Source organism: Carassius carassius, chromosome 14 (genome assembly GCF_963082965.1).
Source record: "Carassius carassius chromosome 14, fCarCar2.1, whole genome shotgun sequence".
NCBI lineage: Eukaryota > Metazoa > Chordata > Actinopteri > Cypriniformes > Cyprinidae > Carassius > Carassius carassius.
In genome coordinates, this window is record NC_081768.1 from 8,601,314 (window position 1) to 8,617,056 (window position 15,743).

The following is a 15,743-nucleotide window of genomic DNA, read 5'->3' on the forward strand; positions in this document are numbered from 1 at the left end:
AATTCGGACTATTTGCTGTGTTAAATAGAAATGTATTGATCTTTCTGCTCAACTCAACCTTTTTCTTCTGTAGTGCGCTGTCCAGACCCGTGGTGCTGAAAGGATTCTCCAGCATTTGCTGTGAAAGAGATTTAGTGGGCGGGTCTTATAAAGAGGCGAAACGTGATTGATGCGCCACTGCGCCAATCAAAACGCACCAACCAGGAATTCGTTAACATGTTAAACCACTGAAATCATGAGCTGGGAGGGGCTGAGTGCCGCTGCTTCGGGAGCGATGAGGGGTGCGGGACAATGTTGTAGCCAATTAAAGCAAAAAGTGCCTTATGTTCGGGACCGAAAGATAATTTAACGAGCCGGGCGGTCCCTTATGAAACGGGCTGCGGGTCTGGAGCTCGTTGAGGCTAGAGGTAGCTCGGATTAATCGCTAATTATGCTGCGGCTTTGCGCCTGGTCTTGAGCTCTGCGGCAGGTGAGGAGCTGAACCGGGCCGGGCCGCCCTTATGGATCGGCAGCATGGATGCTTTCAGTTTCTCCTTTAACAGCAGCGGCGGCCCGGACAGCAAAGACAGCGATGAAGCCGCAGAGCCCCGGCCGGAGTTTGGCCATGCGGCAGCGGCGACCCCGTACGGAGCCGGTTACTGGACCGCCGTGTTCGACTACGAAGCTACCGCCGAGGATGAGCTCAGTCTGCGGAAGGGGGATCGGGTGGAGTTGTTATCCAAGGACTCGCTGGTGTCCGGGGATGAGGGGTGGTGGACAGGTATGATCGAGGACCGGGTCGGTATTTTCCCTAGTAACTACGTGAGCAGTAACGGCATCTCGGAGAAGATTCGGGACACGCCGGAAGACTATGGCGACTATTCGGTGCCTCAGTTACATTGTGAGTAACGTTAACCATATATCTATCTACATAAACCATACATACACCCGCCTTCACTGAGAAGATGGCATGCATTATGTTTTGTGATTAGTTGTTTTTGCACACACTGATCAATAACCACATCAGCACAGCTTTTGCTGCACATTCTCTTTTGAGGGGGAAAAATTAACCAATCTAAGATAGTGTACTGATCTTTCAGCATGGCTAAAGTAGAGCTCAGTTCAAAATTAGAATTTTTAAAGGTTTATTAGCCAATTTATCAGACTGGGAGACTAACTAAGACCTGCAAACAAGCTTAGACAACTGGGTTCAGGTTGTTCCAAGATGGTCTTTAGCTGGTTGACCAGCACTAGTTTTCCAAAAATCAGCTGATATAGGTAGTCAGTGAAGGTCTACCAGCTAATAGGCCTAACAGCTGCCATGTCTCAAAAGACAATCTTAAAGGAATAGTTTGCCTTAAAAAGAAAAAAGAAAAGGAAATTCTGTCATCATTTGCTCACCCTCATTTACTCCAATCCTGAATTACTTACTTTTATGTATGTGGAACACAAAAGAAAGTCAAGCAACATTGGACCCCATTGACTTTCATTGTATGGACAGAGACATTTTTCAATATATTTGATATTAATATTTGTATACATTTATTTATACATTAAGATTTGCTACTATTTAGACACAAACAGGCACTGATATTGGGTGATGGGGTTCATCTGGATTCATATTCCATACGAGACTCCGTAAAACATTGTATTGGTGGCATGGTTTTTTCCTCATACTTTAAGGCATTAGGTGTATTTGTTTATATGGGGTCCTTTATTTGTTCATGTTATTCTGTGTGCTTATAATGAGGAAGCGTATCTGCTATGTTTTGCATCTCTCATGCTCTCTGTTATCGTATGAGTGTCCTTGTGTTGTCAGTCACATGTCATGGGTTGCTGGTGGTCGTCTGCTTTTCCTGAATAGCTGCTGGCCTACTTTTTATCATGTGGTTCTTGCCAACTGCAATATTAATAAGAGACACAGTGGCCCAGACACACCGTCATCCAGACGGCTGGGGAGAGTCGATCGCACGCACATCTTTGTTTTACTGCTTTCCATTTTCTCCTACGTCAGCCATCATTTTTAAAGAACATATCTCTCAGTGTGAATCTGCTTTCTGCAGATTAATGCCAGTCTCTTTCTTCCTGAATCTATCAGGCATTTGAGCTGTTATTCATGTCAATGTAAATTTCTGTTTGTTTTCATATTCAGCCCCTTTCTGATTTAGTCTATTAAATAAACATGATGGATCACACTATGTATTCCAAGATGGAAAACATATACACTACCTATTAAAAGTTTGGAATAATTAAGATTTGTATATTGTTTTTGAAAGATGTCTCTAAAGCCCTCCAAAGGCAGCATTTATTTGATCAAAAATATTATAAAAACAGTAATATTATGAAATAGTATTTATTCTTGTGTTGGTAAAGCTGAATTTTCAGCATCATTACTCTAGTCTTTAGATGCACTTGATCCTTCAGAAATCATTCTAATATGATGATTTGCTGCTTATTATTATCAATGTTTAAATAGTTTTTTGCTGCTTAATATATCTGTGAAAACTGTGAAACCACTACCATTCAAAGATTTGTGGTAGGTAAGATTAAAAAAGATATGTTGTTTAATATTCAGTTAGGATGCAATTAATTCTTCAAATTTAAATTAATCAAGGACATTTATCTTGCTCCAGAAGATTTCTTTTTTTAGATAAATGCTATTATTTATCAAAGAAAAATATTAAGCCACAAAACTTTTTCAACACTGATAATATTAAGAACCATTATCAAGAAATGAGCACCAATAATAATTTTGCAATAGGTCATCATATTAGAATGATTTCTAAAGGATTGTGTGAATCTAAGGACTGGAGTAATGGCTGCTTAAAAATTAGCTTTTTGTAAATTATGGTTTAAAATAATATAGAAAAAAGTTAAGTAAACATTTGTTGCTTGTAACACATTACTTAGTAATAAGTAAACAGCATACATCTGTGGCATAGTTTTTGTCTCTTTCCTGTCAGTACTTCAGATAGATTTCAGTGAGCTGGCGCTGGAGGAAATGATCGGCGTCGGAGGTTTTGGAAAAGTCTACCGTGCCATTTGGAAAGGGATGGAGGTGGCAGTGAAAGCTGCTCGACGGGACCCCGACGAGGATGTGTCACAGACGCTGGAGAGCGTTCGTCAAGAGGCCAAGCTCTTTGCCATGCTGAGACACCCCAACATCATGGGCCTTCTGGGAGTGTGTTTGCAGGAGCCCAACCTCTGCCTGGTGATGGAATATGCCCGCGGCGGACCGCTCAACCGGGCCCTGGCTGGGAAACGCATCCCTCCTCACACGCTGGTGGACTGGGCTGTACAGATTGCAAGAGCCATGCTGTACCTGCACTGCCAGGCCATTGTACCTGTCATCCACAGAGACCTGAAGTCCAGCAACAGTAAGACAGCTGTCAATATTATTAGACCTTATGTCAAGGGTTTTTAAAAGCTTTATGCAAAGGACCCCAAATAATTTCAATTTCAAAAACAATATTGTCTATCCCCAGTGAGGTAGAAAATTGTCTTCAGGCTCAACAATAGTCCTCACAACATTACATCACAAAAACACAACTAAAACAATACATTAAATAATAATAATAATAGTAATAATTGTAACCCTCTTGCTAGGGCCTCTCTTCCTAAAAATACAATGGCAGCAATATAATTTCATGTATAAAGAAACATTTATACTGTCAGTGGAAAATAATCAACATCATATTATAAAGGAAATATATATTGTTTCCTGTGTTCCATCATTAATTAATAGGATAAAATAATTTATATTTTATTTTTTAAAAGTATTTATATATTGATTTGACAGTTAATCTTTTTTCTACCCACTATATAATTTTTTTTCTGCCCATTATTAGAGTAATGTTAGATGTATAAACCTCTAAAAAGATTTGGTTCAAATTTAGTATTATTTGCTAGGACTGTCAACTAAATGAAATGAATAGTTTTCAATAAGTGTTTCATAAGGAAAATGAAAGAGTAATAATCTCAAATTAACAATAATCTGAAATTAACATGGTAACTTTGACAACCTTAAAACATCTTATAAAACACTTTTTTACAAAATATATTTTATAAAATATTTTATATCTTAATTTAACTTGTTAACTGACAACTTCATTCTGCGAAAAATTCATTTTGCGAAATCCTTTATTCAAATTTTTTACACTAATATATTTATTATACTTTACAATATATATATGAGTTAATATAATATCATTAACAACCTTAAAAAAATGCATTTTACAAAATATTTTTCCCTTAAATTTTCCCCTCTAATATCGTTAACATGAAAAGATATACTTAATATCTGAAGTTAACATGATATCTTTGACAACCTTAAAAGCACATTTTGCTAAATCCTTTTTCTCTCTTATATTTTCTCCCAACACCCCTTTGCGGCCACCAGTTTGAAAACCTTGGAATATGCAGCGATTTCATAGTCTGCTCTTTTTCATGTGTGTATGGTTGTTTGTGTCAGTGGATTGTATAGTATTGTACATACTGTAGAAGTGTGTGTTGGTGTGTATTTTTGTAGCTGGAGGGCTTGGCTGGTGTATTGGCTCTCTGAGTATGTAAGTGGTTTGTAATCCTGTGTTTGGCAGTTGACTTGTCTGATTGGATCCTCTAAATCCAAAGCGTATTACAGAGGATTTGCATTCACCTTCACTCCCTGCCAGTTGATTGGCTACCTAAAACATGTCCTGGGCTCTCATTGGCCATTCGGATATGATTAGCATAGGACCTTACAGACATAGGACCTCTTTATTGGTTGTGTTGTGGAAAAACAAAGTCAGCTAATTTTAACAACACAAACTTAGAGAAAAACACATTGAAACTTACTGCCAAGCTGTGATGTACATAAATAAGCTTTTGTACTGTAAATATAACATTGAAGTACACAAACAACCATCACTGGATTTGACTTATGACCTTTTACATTCATGCTATACTGTGTTCTAATGAGGTTTAGAGTTGGTGAAGTTGTTACTTTTTCACTTACACTTTTACAGTGAAAGCTTTGACCAATTCAGCACCACTCTGGTGGACAGCTCCTTTACAAAGCTGCCTGTCAATCAAATGCTGAAGATTTCTGTTTTTTGTTGTATTCATAGTAACCTCTGTATTGTGAATTTAATCATTATTATTGGCGTTATCTCCAACCCACAGTCTTGATTCTGGAACGTGTGGAGAATGACGATCTGAGCAACAAGACTCTGAAGGTGACAGATTTTGGTTTAGCTCGAGAGTGGCATCGAACCACGAAGATGAGTGCAGCGGGGACATACGCCTGGATGGCCCCTGAGGTTATCCGCTCCTCGACCTTCTCCAAGGGCAGTGATATTTGGAGGTGGGCACCAGGAAATGGGTGTAGTTGTGTGTGTTTGTGGCCTAGCTATGCCAAAGACAAGTCATTCCACATGGCATCCATCTTGGCAAGTCTTCAGCATATCATAACCTTATTAAAAATACAAATATGTTCTCTAGAAATTGTTTTTGGAAATTCTTCAAAAACATATATTGTTAATATCAATGTCTGTATTATGAAAAAAAATATAGGTTTAGGTTTTGATTTACTGTAGTTAGTAGTCTGTAGTTACTGTAAACTGCTTAATCTAAGAAATACAGAAGTCTTCTTATTGTTAACTAAAACTATTAAAAATAAATTAGGTCATTGAAACAGCTCTGAAATAAAATAATATACAAATATTTGATGAAAACCTTGCCTTGACAATTTAAATTAAAATAGGTTGAGTACTAAATTAAAGCTAAAGTTTAAGTAATAAACTAATTATGTGTGTGTGTCTATATATACTGTGTGTGTGTGTGTGTGTGTGTGTGTGTATAATGAATATTCATACTAAATACTATACTGAACAGAAGTCATTTAGTAATTAAGGTCACAATGGGATACACAATACATAATGGTGGGAACAAATCAAATCATACAGTTGTAGCACAAAAATTTTCAGTGATTTTTCAGTACAGTTTTATTGGCCAAACTATAGGTCACAGATGGCAGTGTCCAATGAAGGTCTTGGTTACCACGGTAACAAACAAATAGTGTCATTAGCCCAGTTTCTGAGGCTGGTCTGTGTGTTGTTTGATGCTGTGCTGTGCTTAGCTATTAGTGTCTAAATTTTGCTTCTCACCACAAATCCTGATTACAGAGTACAGAAGGGGAGGGATGGATAGTAAAGTGATAAAAATAGAAAACTTCATAAAATATCAAAGCTTCGTGAATACTTTTTTGTTCTTACATTAACAACGTGAGATGTGTTTGTTTTGTGTTTGTGTATGGCTGCAGAATCAGTTGATTGTACTCCATTTGATTCACTGCTACTGTAACTAAAGCTTGAAATCTACAGTAATATTTATAATTTATAGTTTTTTGAAGGATTTGTGCCAAACATTTCCTGATGTCTTTCCTTCTTTTCTGTTAGGTTTCTATCAGACTTTCAGCAAGGCAACATTTTTTGCCTAGTTGGCCACTGAAGCATGTATTTTACATTTAAAAGAATATGACACTACAAAGAGACACTTTGAAATGTTAATACAGAGTTTTTTTCTGTTTACTTTGGAACACAGTAGCTGTCATACATTTTATAGTGTAGTCTGTTTAATAGGATTCTGCTAGTCCTTGACAGCTTGTTATGTTAGTAGTCATGTTTAAACTTCAAACTCTCTGTCTGTGTGTGTCCTTCTCTCAGTTATGGTGTTTTGCTGTGGGAGCTGTTGACAGGAGAGGTGCCATTTCGTGGCATTGATGGACTGGCGGTAGCTTATGGTGTGGCCATGAACAAACTGTCCCTGCCGATCCCCTCCACCTGTCCTGAGCCATTTGCCCGGCTGATGGAAGGCATGAATCTCATTAACAGCAGTTCTACTGCAACTTATTAACTTAAGAACTGTGTGTTACTAAATTCTTGCCATCATTTACTCACCCTCCACAAAATGACAAATATAACATAACAAGTATAAAAAACTGGCAGCTGTGGTTGCCAGAAATTCATCATAAAATTCCTGACATTGTTTCTAGTATTGAGATGCCTGTATATACTACAGCTTAAAAATGAAATAAAATACAATATGAAATACATATACAGTATGTATTAAAATAATAAAGTAATACTGAATAGAAGTAATTTAGATATTAAGGTTAATATAAAAATACTGTGACAATGTTTCTGGTATTACAGGATGCCTGTATGAGTTACAGTTTATGTTATATGACATACTGTTAACACTCCTATCTACATGAAGTGCCAAAATCTGTTTTTACCTTATAATCTACTGGTAACCTCTATAATAATACAAGTGGTAAAATAGAAGGCAATGTGATAAATCAGAGCATTCTCAATTTTGTGTTCGTCTGAGGAAAAAAGTCATACAGTAAATGATGACGGAATTTTCATTTTTGTTTGAATTTTCTATTTAATTAAATTAGTTTGTAGACAAAATCTAGAAATGAAAATAGATTCACTAATCAAAAGGCTCATAGTCCCACCCGCACCCCATCTCTGAGTGCTCAGCCGGCATTCTTTTCAACTGACTGTCTGTCTGTGGTGTGTGTTTCTCTAACCTGCTGTAGACTGTTGGAATGTGGACCCTCATGCAAGACCCCACTTCACCAGTATTTTAGACCAGCTGACGGCTATCGAGGAGTCAGGCTTCTTTGAAATGCTGGCAGAATCCTTCCAATCCCTGCAGGATGACTGGAAGCTGGAGGTTCAGGAGATGTTTGATCAGCTCAGAGCCAAAGAGAAGGTTTACTTGCTTTCAAAAGTTGTCCAAATGAGAACATGCCATAGACATTTTACCATAAAGCTATAAAATACATAGATACTACTGATTAATCCAAAATTAAACTCTATGCTTCAAAGCCTTAAAGAGTTAGTTCACCCAAATATTAAAATTATGTCATTAATATCCAGTAAGACCTCCGTTTATCTTCAGAACACAGTTTAAGATATTTTAGATTTAGTCCGAGAGCTCTCAGTCCCTCCATTGAAGCTGTGTGTACGGTATACTGTCCATGTCCAGAAAGGTAAGAAAAACATAATCAAAGTAGTCCATGTGACATCAGAGGGTCAGTTAGAATTTTTTGAAGCATCGAAAATACATTTAGGTCCAAAAATAGCAAAAACTACGTCTTCTCTTCCAGGTCTGTTGTGAGTGCGTTCACTTCAGTGTAGTAATATCCGGTTCGCGAACGAATCATTCGATGTAACCGGATCTTCTTGAACCAGTTCACCAAATCGAACTGAATCGTTTGAAACGGTTTGTGTCTCCAATAAGCATTAATCCACAAATGACTTAAGCTCTTAACTTTTTTAATGTGGCTGACAGTAACACTCCCTCTGAGTCAAAACATACCAATATCTTGAAGTAATTCATTTACTCAAACAGTACACTGACTGAACTGCTGAGAGAACTGAAGATGAACACCGAGCCGAGCCAGATAATGAATGAAAAATTGACTCGTTCTCGAATCAAGAACCATTTATGCCAGACGAGTCCGATTCGAGAACCGAGGAGCTGATGATACTTCGCATGCGTGATTCAGCGTGAAGCAGACTGACACACAGAGCGTCTGAACCGAACTGATTCTTTTGGTGATTGATTCTGAACTGATTCTATGTTAATGTTATGAGCCCAGGTAAACCGAAGGCTTGGATCAAGGGCAATAATCGCCAATGACGTCATTACGTCGAGCGGAAAAGAACCGGTGAACCGTTTTCGTAAACCGGTTTATTGAATCAAACTGTCCAAAAGAACCAGTTCGCGGAAAAGAATCGAACTTCCCGTCACTACTGGTGATCAGAAAACCGATGCAACCGGTTCTTGACTCGAGAACGAGTCAATCTTTTGTTCATTATCGGTGTTCATCTTCAGTTCTCTCTTCACAGCAGTTCAGTCAGTGTACTGTTTGAGTACATTAATTACTCTGGGATATTGGTTTATTTCAACTCAGAGGGAGTGTCAGCTACGTTAAAAAAGCTTAAGTAATTTGTTTATTAATGCTTATTGGAGATGCGAACCGTTTCAAACGATTCAGTTTAATTTGGTGAACTGGTTCAAGAAGATCCGGTTACATCGAGTGATTCATTCGCGAACCGGATATCACTACACTGCGGTGAAAACGCTCACAACAGACACGGAAGAGAAGACAATGCTGAATAAAGTCGTAGTTTTTGCTATTTTTGGACCAAAATGTATTTTCAATGCTTCAAAAAATTCTGACTGACCCTCTGATGTCACATGGACTACTTTTAAGATGTTTTTATTACCTTTCTGGACATGGACAGTATACCGTACACACAGTTTCAATGGAGGGACTGAGAGCTCTCGGACTAAATCTAAAATATCTTAAACTGTGTTCTGAAGATAAACGGAGGTCTCACGGGTTTGGAACAACATGAGGGTGAGTTATTAATTACATAATTTTAATATTTGGATGAACTAACCCTTTAATATATACATAGATACATATTCTTATTAAATATTTTTTGCTCGCTAAGGCTAGATTTATTTGGTCACAAATACAGTAAAAACAGTGATATTTTGAAATATTTTCATGACTTGAAAACAATAGTTTTCTGCTTTATTATATTTCAAAATGTTATTTATTCCTGTGCTGCTTAATATATATATAGAAACAGCGATATATTTGAGATATAAATCTTTTGTAACATTATAAATGTCTTTATTGTCATATATATATGATCCATACTTAATGAATAAAAGTATGAATTTTTTTCAAAACAATTATTACTGACCTCAAACCTTTAAGCAGTTTATATACATTTGTCCCCAAAGTAATTCATTTGTCTCCAAAGTAATTCACTTGCTAAGTAAAAGTTAAATAAACTTCCATTTCAACTTCAACTCAAACATATTAACCAGAAAAAGTACCAGAACATTGCAGTCAGAACTTTTTATTTGCAGTCTAATCTTTGTTAGACTCACTGATATGGTGGTGTCAAAATCAGTATGACATATTGCTCATTAAACTCCTTAATGGGTGTGAATGAATCTATTAAGTTCTGTTTCTTGCTGTAGGAGTTGAGATCCTGGGAGGAGGAACTGAGTCGTGCAGCTGTACAGCAGAAATGTCAGGAAGAGGCTTTGCGGCGGCGGGAGCAGGAATTGGCAGAGAGAGAAATTCACATTCTGGAGCGAGAGCTTAATGTCATCATTCACCAACTGTACCAGGAAAAACCACGAGTTCAAAACCGTCATGGAAAGTTCCGCCGCAGTCGACTTAAATTGCGTGACGGGAACCGCATCAGCCTGCCTTCTGGTTAGTTTTTCATAGTATTAAATAAATGCATCATATAAACAGCACTACTCATGTGAAGCAAGCAAGATTCAACTCACATTTTGTCTGTTACCTTGGTGTTTTTCACAATGCATTGTGGGATTGTCTATATGCAAGTGTATATGATGTGAATTTTTGTTTATATAATGGTATGTTTGTGTTTCAGATTTCCAGCATAAGATTACAGTCCAAGCTTCTCCTTCTTTGGACAGAAGGCGGAGCCTCCTGGGCAGTAACTCCACCCCTCCCAACAGCCCCCCTGTTTTGCCACGCCTCCGAGCGATCCAGTGTAAGCGTGTTTATGCATCTGATTGATTTTGTTTAAATTATTGTGAATGTTTGGGTCTGTATACAGTCAGGTCCCTAATGTAGTATATCCTATGCTGACATTGACCCCAGGGGTCGGATGTCAAGCCTGGGGTCGTAATGCTGCATTCCAGTATGATGAAGATGAGGAGAGGAAGACTTCACGCAAGAAAGGGAGAACGCAAAGGGAGCACAGCGCTGATGAGAGGTGTGCATGTATGTGTGTTTCTAAACAATGCATAAACCTTTATCAAACATTTGTACAATCTCAAACTTCTGCATGCATGTGTTCCTCACTCAGTTTGAGGACTCCTAAAGAGGCCAGTCGGCAGCGTTCCTGCAGTGCTCCAAACCTGCGACGTTCCCCCAGACACAGTCCCGCTGTTCCTGGCGTGTGCAGCCTAGCAGAGACTGGTAACACTCACATTACACTTGATGCTTGGCATCTTAATTGACAATTCTGAAGGTTTTCCAATTGGAATCTCCCCATACTACATCCTTGTTGCATTCACAATAATATTGATGCACTCAACTGAAAGTGATTTTTAAAAGTCGACATGGAGTGGACATTCACTGTATCAGTTTTCTAAATTCATCTTGGTCATCTTATTGTGAAATGTCCATCCATAAATGTGTTACATTTTTGACAGTTTATGTAAGCTTGTAATTTTTAATCAAAGTTAGGGCTGTGAAACGATTAATCATGATTAATCGATTCAAAATTAAAAGTTTGTTTACATAGTATATGTGTATATTTATCAAGTATATATAAATACACACACATATATGTATATATTTTAAACAATGTTTGTATGTATTGTATGTATTTGTATGTAAACAATTAAACTAATATTATATTTACATACATTTTTATATATACTAATATGTTTCCACATGTATGTGTGTGTGTATGTATATATATATATATATATATATATATATATATATAATTAATATACACAGCACACACACATATAGTCTGTAAACATAAACTTTTATTTTGAATCGATTAATCACTATTAATCGTTTTGCATCACTGGATCTTGTGGTGATACAACAGATTTCTCTTTAATGATATATGCTGGACATCTCCAGTCATTTTGTATGCTCAAACTCTGTCCCTTTCTTACAATCAAAAGCAAATTTAATGACTGCTGCATTTTTTATTCTAGTAATATTTTATTATTTAATGTATACACAAAAAAGTTATCATAAACACAAAATATTTTTTTTTCCAGAAAAATAATATTCAGTCATTAACTATTATGATGCCGTTTCTTAATTTTAAAAAATTCTTTAAGTGTAGAGATTAATTTAGTGTAGAGATATTTTGTGATGCTGTATGGCAGGGTTATTCAAATCTTGCCCTGGAGGGCCAGTGCACTGCAGAGTTTAGCTCCAACCCTGATCAAACACACCTGAGCCTGTTCATCAATGTCTTTGGGATCATTAGAAAATCACAGGTAGGTGGGTTTGATCAGGGTTGGATCTAAACTCTGTACTGCACTTACCCTCCAGGGCAAGATTTGAATAACCCTGCTGTATGGCAAGTAAAATCTGTAAATAAATAAATTCTTAATAGTGTAAATAAATTCTATCTATCGAAGAGTAAATAGCCAAAAAATAGCCAGAATTAGTCATTGTAAAACTTGAGTTGGAATTATTTCAATTTTCTGTTGTGTGACTCTTTAATTACTTTTTTACTGCAATTCAGTAAATTCATCTCTTTCAGTAGTTCCATTTCAAATTACAATTCTTCATCCTGTAGTTCATGGCCAAATTCCAATTTTTGCCCAACTCTGTGTCACATGGTCATTCACTCCTATGTGGATACTTTAAATGACATAAAATTTGTGATGCTGACATTATATTGGCATCATTGCATCATGCTGATGATACATTTTCCTTATTTTGACATTTCTGCAACAGACCAGTTTAAGCTAATCTGTACAGATTTTTTTACATTATGATATTAGCAACAAAGGATAATGAAAAAAAGCATAAATAAATAAAATAAAATAAAAGTTTAATCCTGCAACTGTCAAGATGTGAAGGCTGGTTATGGTGCAACTTTGTGAAATCTTTCTCCCCCACCTGTCTCTTTCTCTCTCTCTCTGTAGAAAATGAGGACTGCTGCTTCCCATCGGAGTCAGCTGACTCCCCTGGCCAATCATACCTCTGCATCCCGTTCCACAGGGATGGATCCACTATGGACAGTTACGGCATTGAGTGTGGCACGACTGGAATGGCTTCTGACGTTTCCCCCAGTTATACGCGCCGGAGCCCCAGTGAAGGCCGTAAATCAGAACTGGTATTGCTGGGCTGCGGGGCGGCTCTGGCTGCTGTGGGTTTAGGTCAAAATCTATTGGACCTGGTGCGTGTGGAAGAGATTGTACGTCCGCGTTGGGAAGGGCTGTTTCACCGTAGCGGGGGTCCATGTCGTGGAGCCAGCCCACCCACACGCAAACTCTTCAAACGGGAAAGCCCCCGTCGCCCTCCCCCTCTGCCCACGTCCCTCACACTCCTGTCTCTTTCATCTGTGTCTGATTGTAACTCAACCCGATCTCTTCTGCGCTCCGACAGTGAAGAGCTGCTTGTGCTACGCCCACCTACACCCGCTAGACAGACTCCAACTCCTCTGAACCCACTGGTCAACACCCACCTGGAGAGCTTTAAACGGCACCCTCGACAGTCTCTGACGCCCACTCACGTGCCCTCTGCGCCTAGTGCTGCCTGCAGGCTTCATCGCACACCTTCAGATGGTGCGATAAAGATGGGGTCTCCGTCTGCCCATAACAACCACAATCCTGCCCCTATCACGCCCTCCAAAACAACAGGTGAGAAACTCATGCAAACCTCTGGGTCAATGACAGGATACTTATATTTTTGTCTTGATTTATTTATTAAAAAATATGGTAATGCTGTCCTGATATGATAATAAAGCCTCAATAAAACAATGGCATTCTTAAAAAGTAAACATTATTAGGAAGTTTGGCATCATATTTTATTATAATTAAAAAAAAATAATAATAATAAAAAAAATATATATATATATATACTATTTCACTATTTCACTGTTTATTCATATTAAAATATTTTTAAATATTTAATTTTAAATAATATTCACATTCACATTTCTTAAATATATTTTTTCATATATTTGTCAAAATCATGTGGTGCAACCAACATGCAAAAAAACGCAGACAAAATTATTTTTGACTATTTCGGAATTCACAAGTCTTAAAATGTAATTTTAATTTGACATATTAATTCATATATTATAAATAAATAAGAATATAATATATATAATATAATTTGTTATAAATAATTTCAATTATAAATAATATATAGTATATTAAATATATACATATATAACATTGCATATTAACTCAGAAATTATTGAATCATAAATATTGATTTATTTATATTGGAATTTAATTGATAATTAAAATGTTTACACTCTTGTTTTTAAGTTGTGTATAAAACATATATAACTTTTTATTTTATAAGTAAACTACATTATGTAATTAAATTGAAATCTTTCTCAAAAATGGTATAAAAGTTGTAAAACTACATAAAGACCAACAAAGATAGATGTAGTGAGAACTTGGTACATTTTTTAAACTAGATATTTCCAACCTATTTAAAATATTCCTTTTCTTGATACGACATTGATCCCTCAGTTAACACAATTTGAATTCCTTTCACAGAAACTGCTTCGGTTTGTAGCTGTAATTTGGTTTAATTTTGTGCCTTTTGTGTTGCTGTGTGTGCAGTGACTCCGTGGACTTTGAGTGAAGACCCCTCAGAGGTGCCCCGTCTTCCTGATCCAAATCTCATCTTCCCACCTACGCCACGTCGGCGCTTCCAACCTGAGCGTCCCAACACTCTGGACTTCCTGGCTAGGCCCCGCCCCTGTCCACGAGCTCGCTGTGGATCCCAGTGGGGTGAATCTCCCTCCCACACATCCAGCACTGAAACCCCATCCACTGTGGAGTTTGGAGGAGGTGTGGCTGTCTTGCCCACTCCAATGGAACCACCAACGCCCTGTTCCCCTTGGGTAAATGATAGCCTTTTGGACCAACAGGATGAAGGACAACACAGGGATGGGACACGGCCTCTGTCGTCAGATTCCAGAGACTCACCTTACAGAGTGCGACCAGGGTTTTGCTCCTGATTTCACCTTCACAAATTTAGACCCACTTGGTTTAAGATGTAGCACTTAGACTATCAAGTCAATGCAAGGGGATTTCTAGATACCCTGGAGAAAAAAACTGCTTAAACCAGAGTAATATAGTTAGCTTATTTTAGCAAACTTAAGGTTTAAGCTGGTTTAAGCCTGGTCAAGCTAGCTGGGTGGTCGCCCAAGTGCCCAAAACCCCTCTTAAACCAGTCATCAGACCAACTTGACTGGACTAGAAGACCAACAAAGACCAACTTGGTCTGGTTTGAAAGTTTTCTTTTCTTTCAGTATATGTATTCACACTATTAAGAACTGTTTTTAGTGATAAGGATTAATTACCCAGCATAAACCAAATGTGCTTGGTTTTTGCATAATCCAGATGCAGTTATGATCTTAACTATATCCAATTCAATATTACAGATTTTCAACACATATATACACTCCTCATTTTCTTCCTTTTGTAATTTTGCCATGTTTTTCATCTTAAATCAAGATACATTTCCTTGAAAATCAAAATTACTGAATCAAAAGTCCTGTTTTCTTAAAAAAAGAAGTGACTTTATGCTTAAAAACATTTATTTGTCCAATTTAAAGCAACTGTATGTAGTTTTGTGTATTTTTGCGACTTTGAAGCCCCCAACAGTTAAGTGAGTGGAGTTGACTATCGTGTATACAATAGCTGTACACCTAAATTTATTGTTGCCATATTTGTAATTTTCTCTGAATTTAGTTCCCTCTCACTAAACTTACAGCTCCCAGAACAGACATTTTGGGGGAGAGTGGAAAAGAAACAGAAAACATTCACCTTATAAGTTAATGTACCATCAGAATGATTTTGAAACTGATATTTCAAGGGGGGGAAAATAACAAGTTAATTTTCTTACTCTTTTTTTCTAATTTTAAGCATAAATTCATTCATTTTGTTATATATTCAGAATTGTTTTATATAATTTTCTTCTCAAA

General features: G+C 37.2%; 1 protein-coding gene across 2 annotated transcripts; it reads left to right on the top strand.

Moving 5' to 3' along the window:
• Positions 1–233: 233 nt before the first annotated feature.
• On the top strand, positions 234–15,439 carry map3k9 (mitogen-activated protein kinase kinase kinase 9). Of its 2 annotated transcripts, none has more exons than XM_059565921.1 (11): positions 234–880; positions 2,943–3,356; positions 5,140–5,320; positions 6,681–6,829; positions 7,562–7,737; positions 10,033–10,273; positions 10,458–10,579; positions 10,681–10,805; positions 10,899–11,011; positions 12,718–13,434; positions 14,374–15,439. In XM_059565921.1, exons 1-11 carry the CDS (start codon positions 514–516, stop codon positions 14,772–14,774), a joined length of 3,006 nt encoding a protein of 1,001 aa, XP_059421904.1. In that variant the 5' UTR covers positions 234–513; the 3' UTR covers positions 14,775–15,439. The 2 variants fall into 2 exon arrangements, with proteins under 2 accessions (XP_059421904.1, XP_059421905.1); XM_059565922.1 differs by having other exon boundaries at positions 709–880; positions 2,951–3,356.
• The last annotated feature ends 304 nt before the right edge of the window (positions 15,440–15,743 follow it).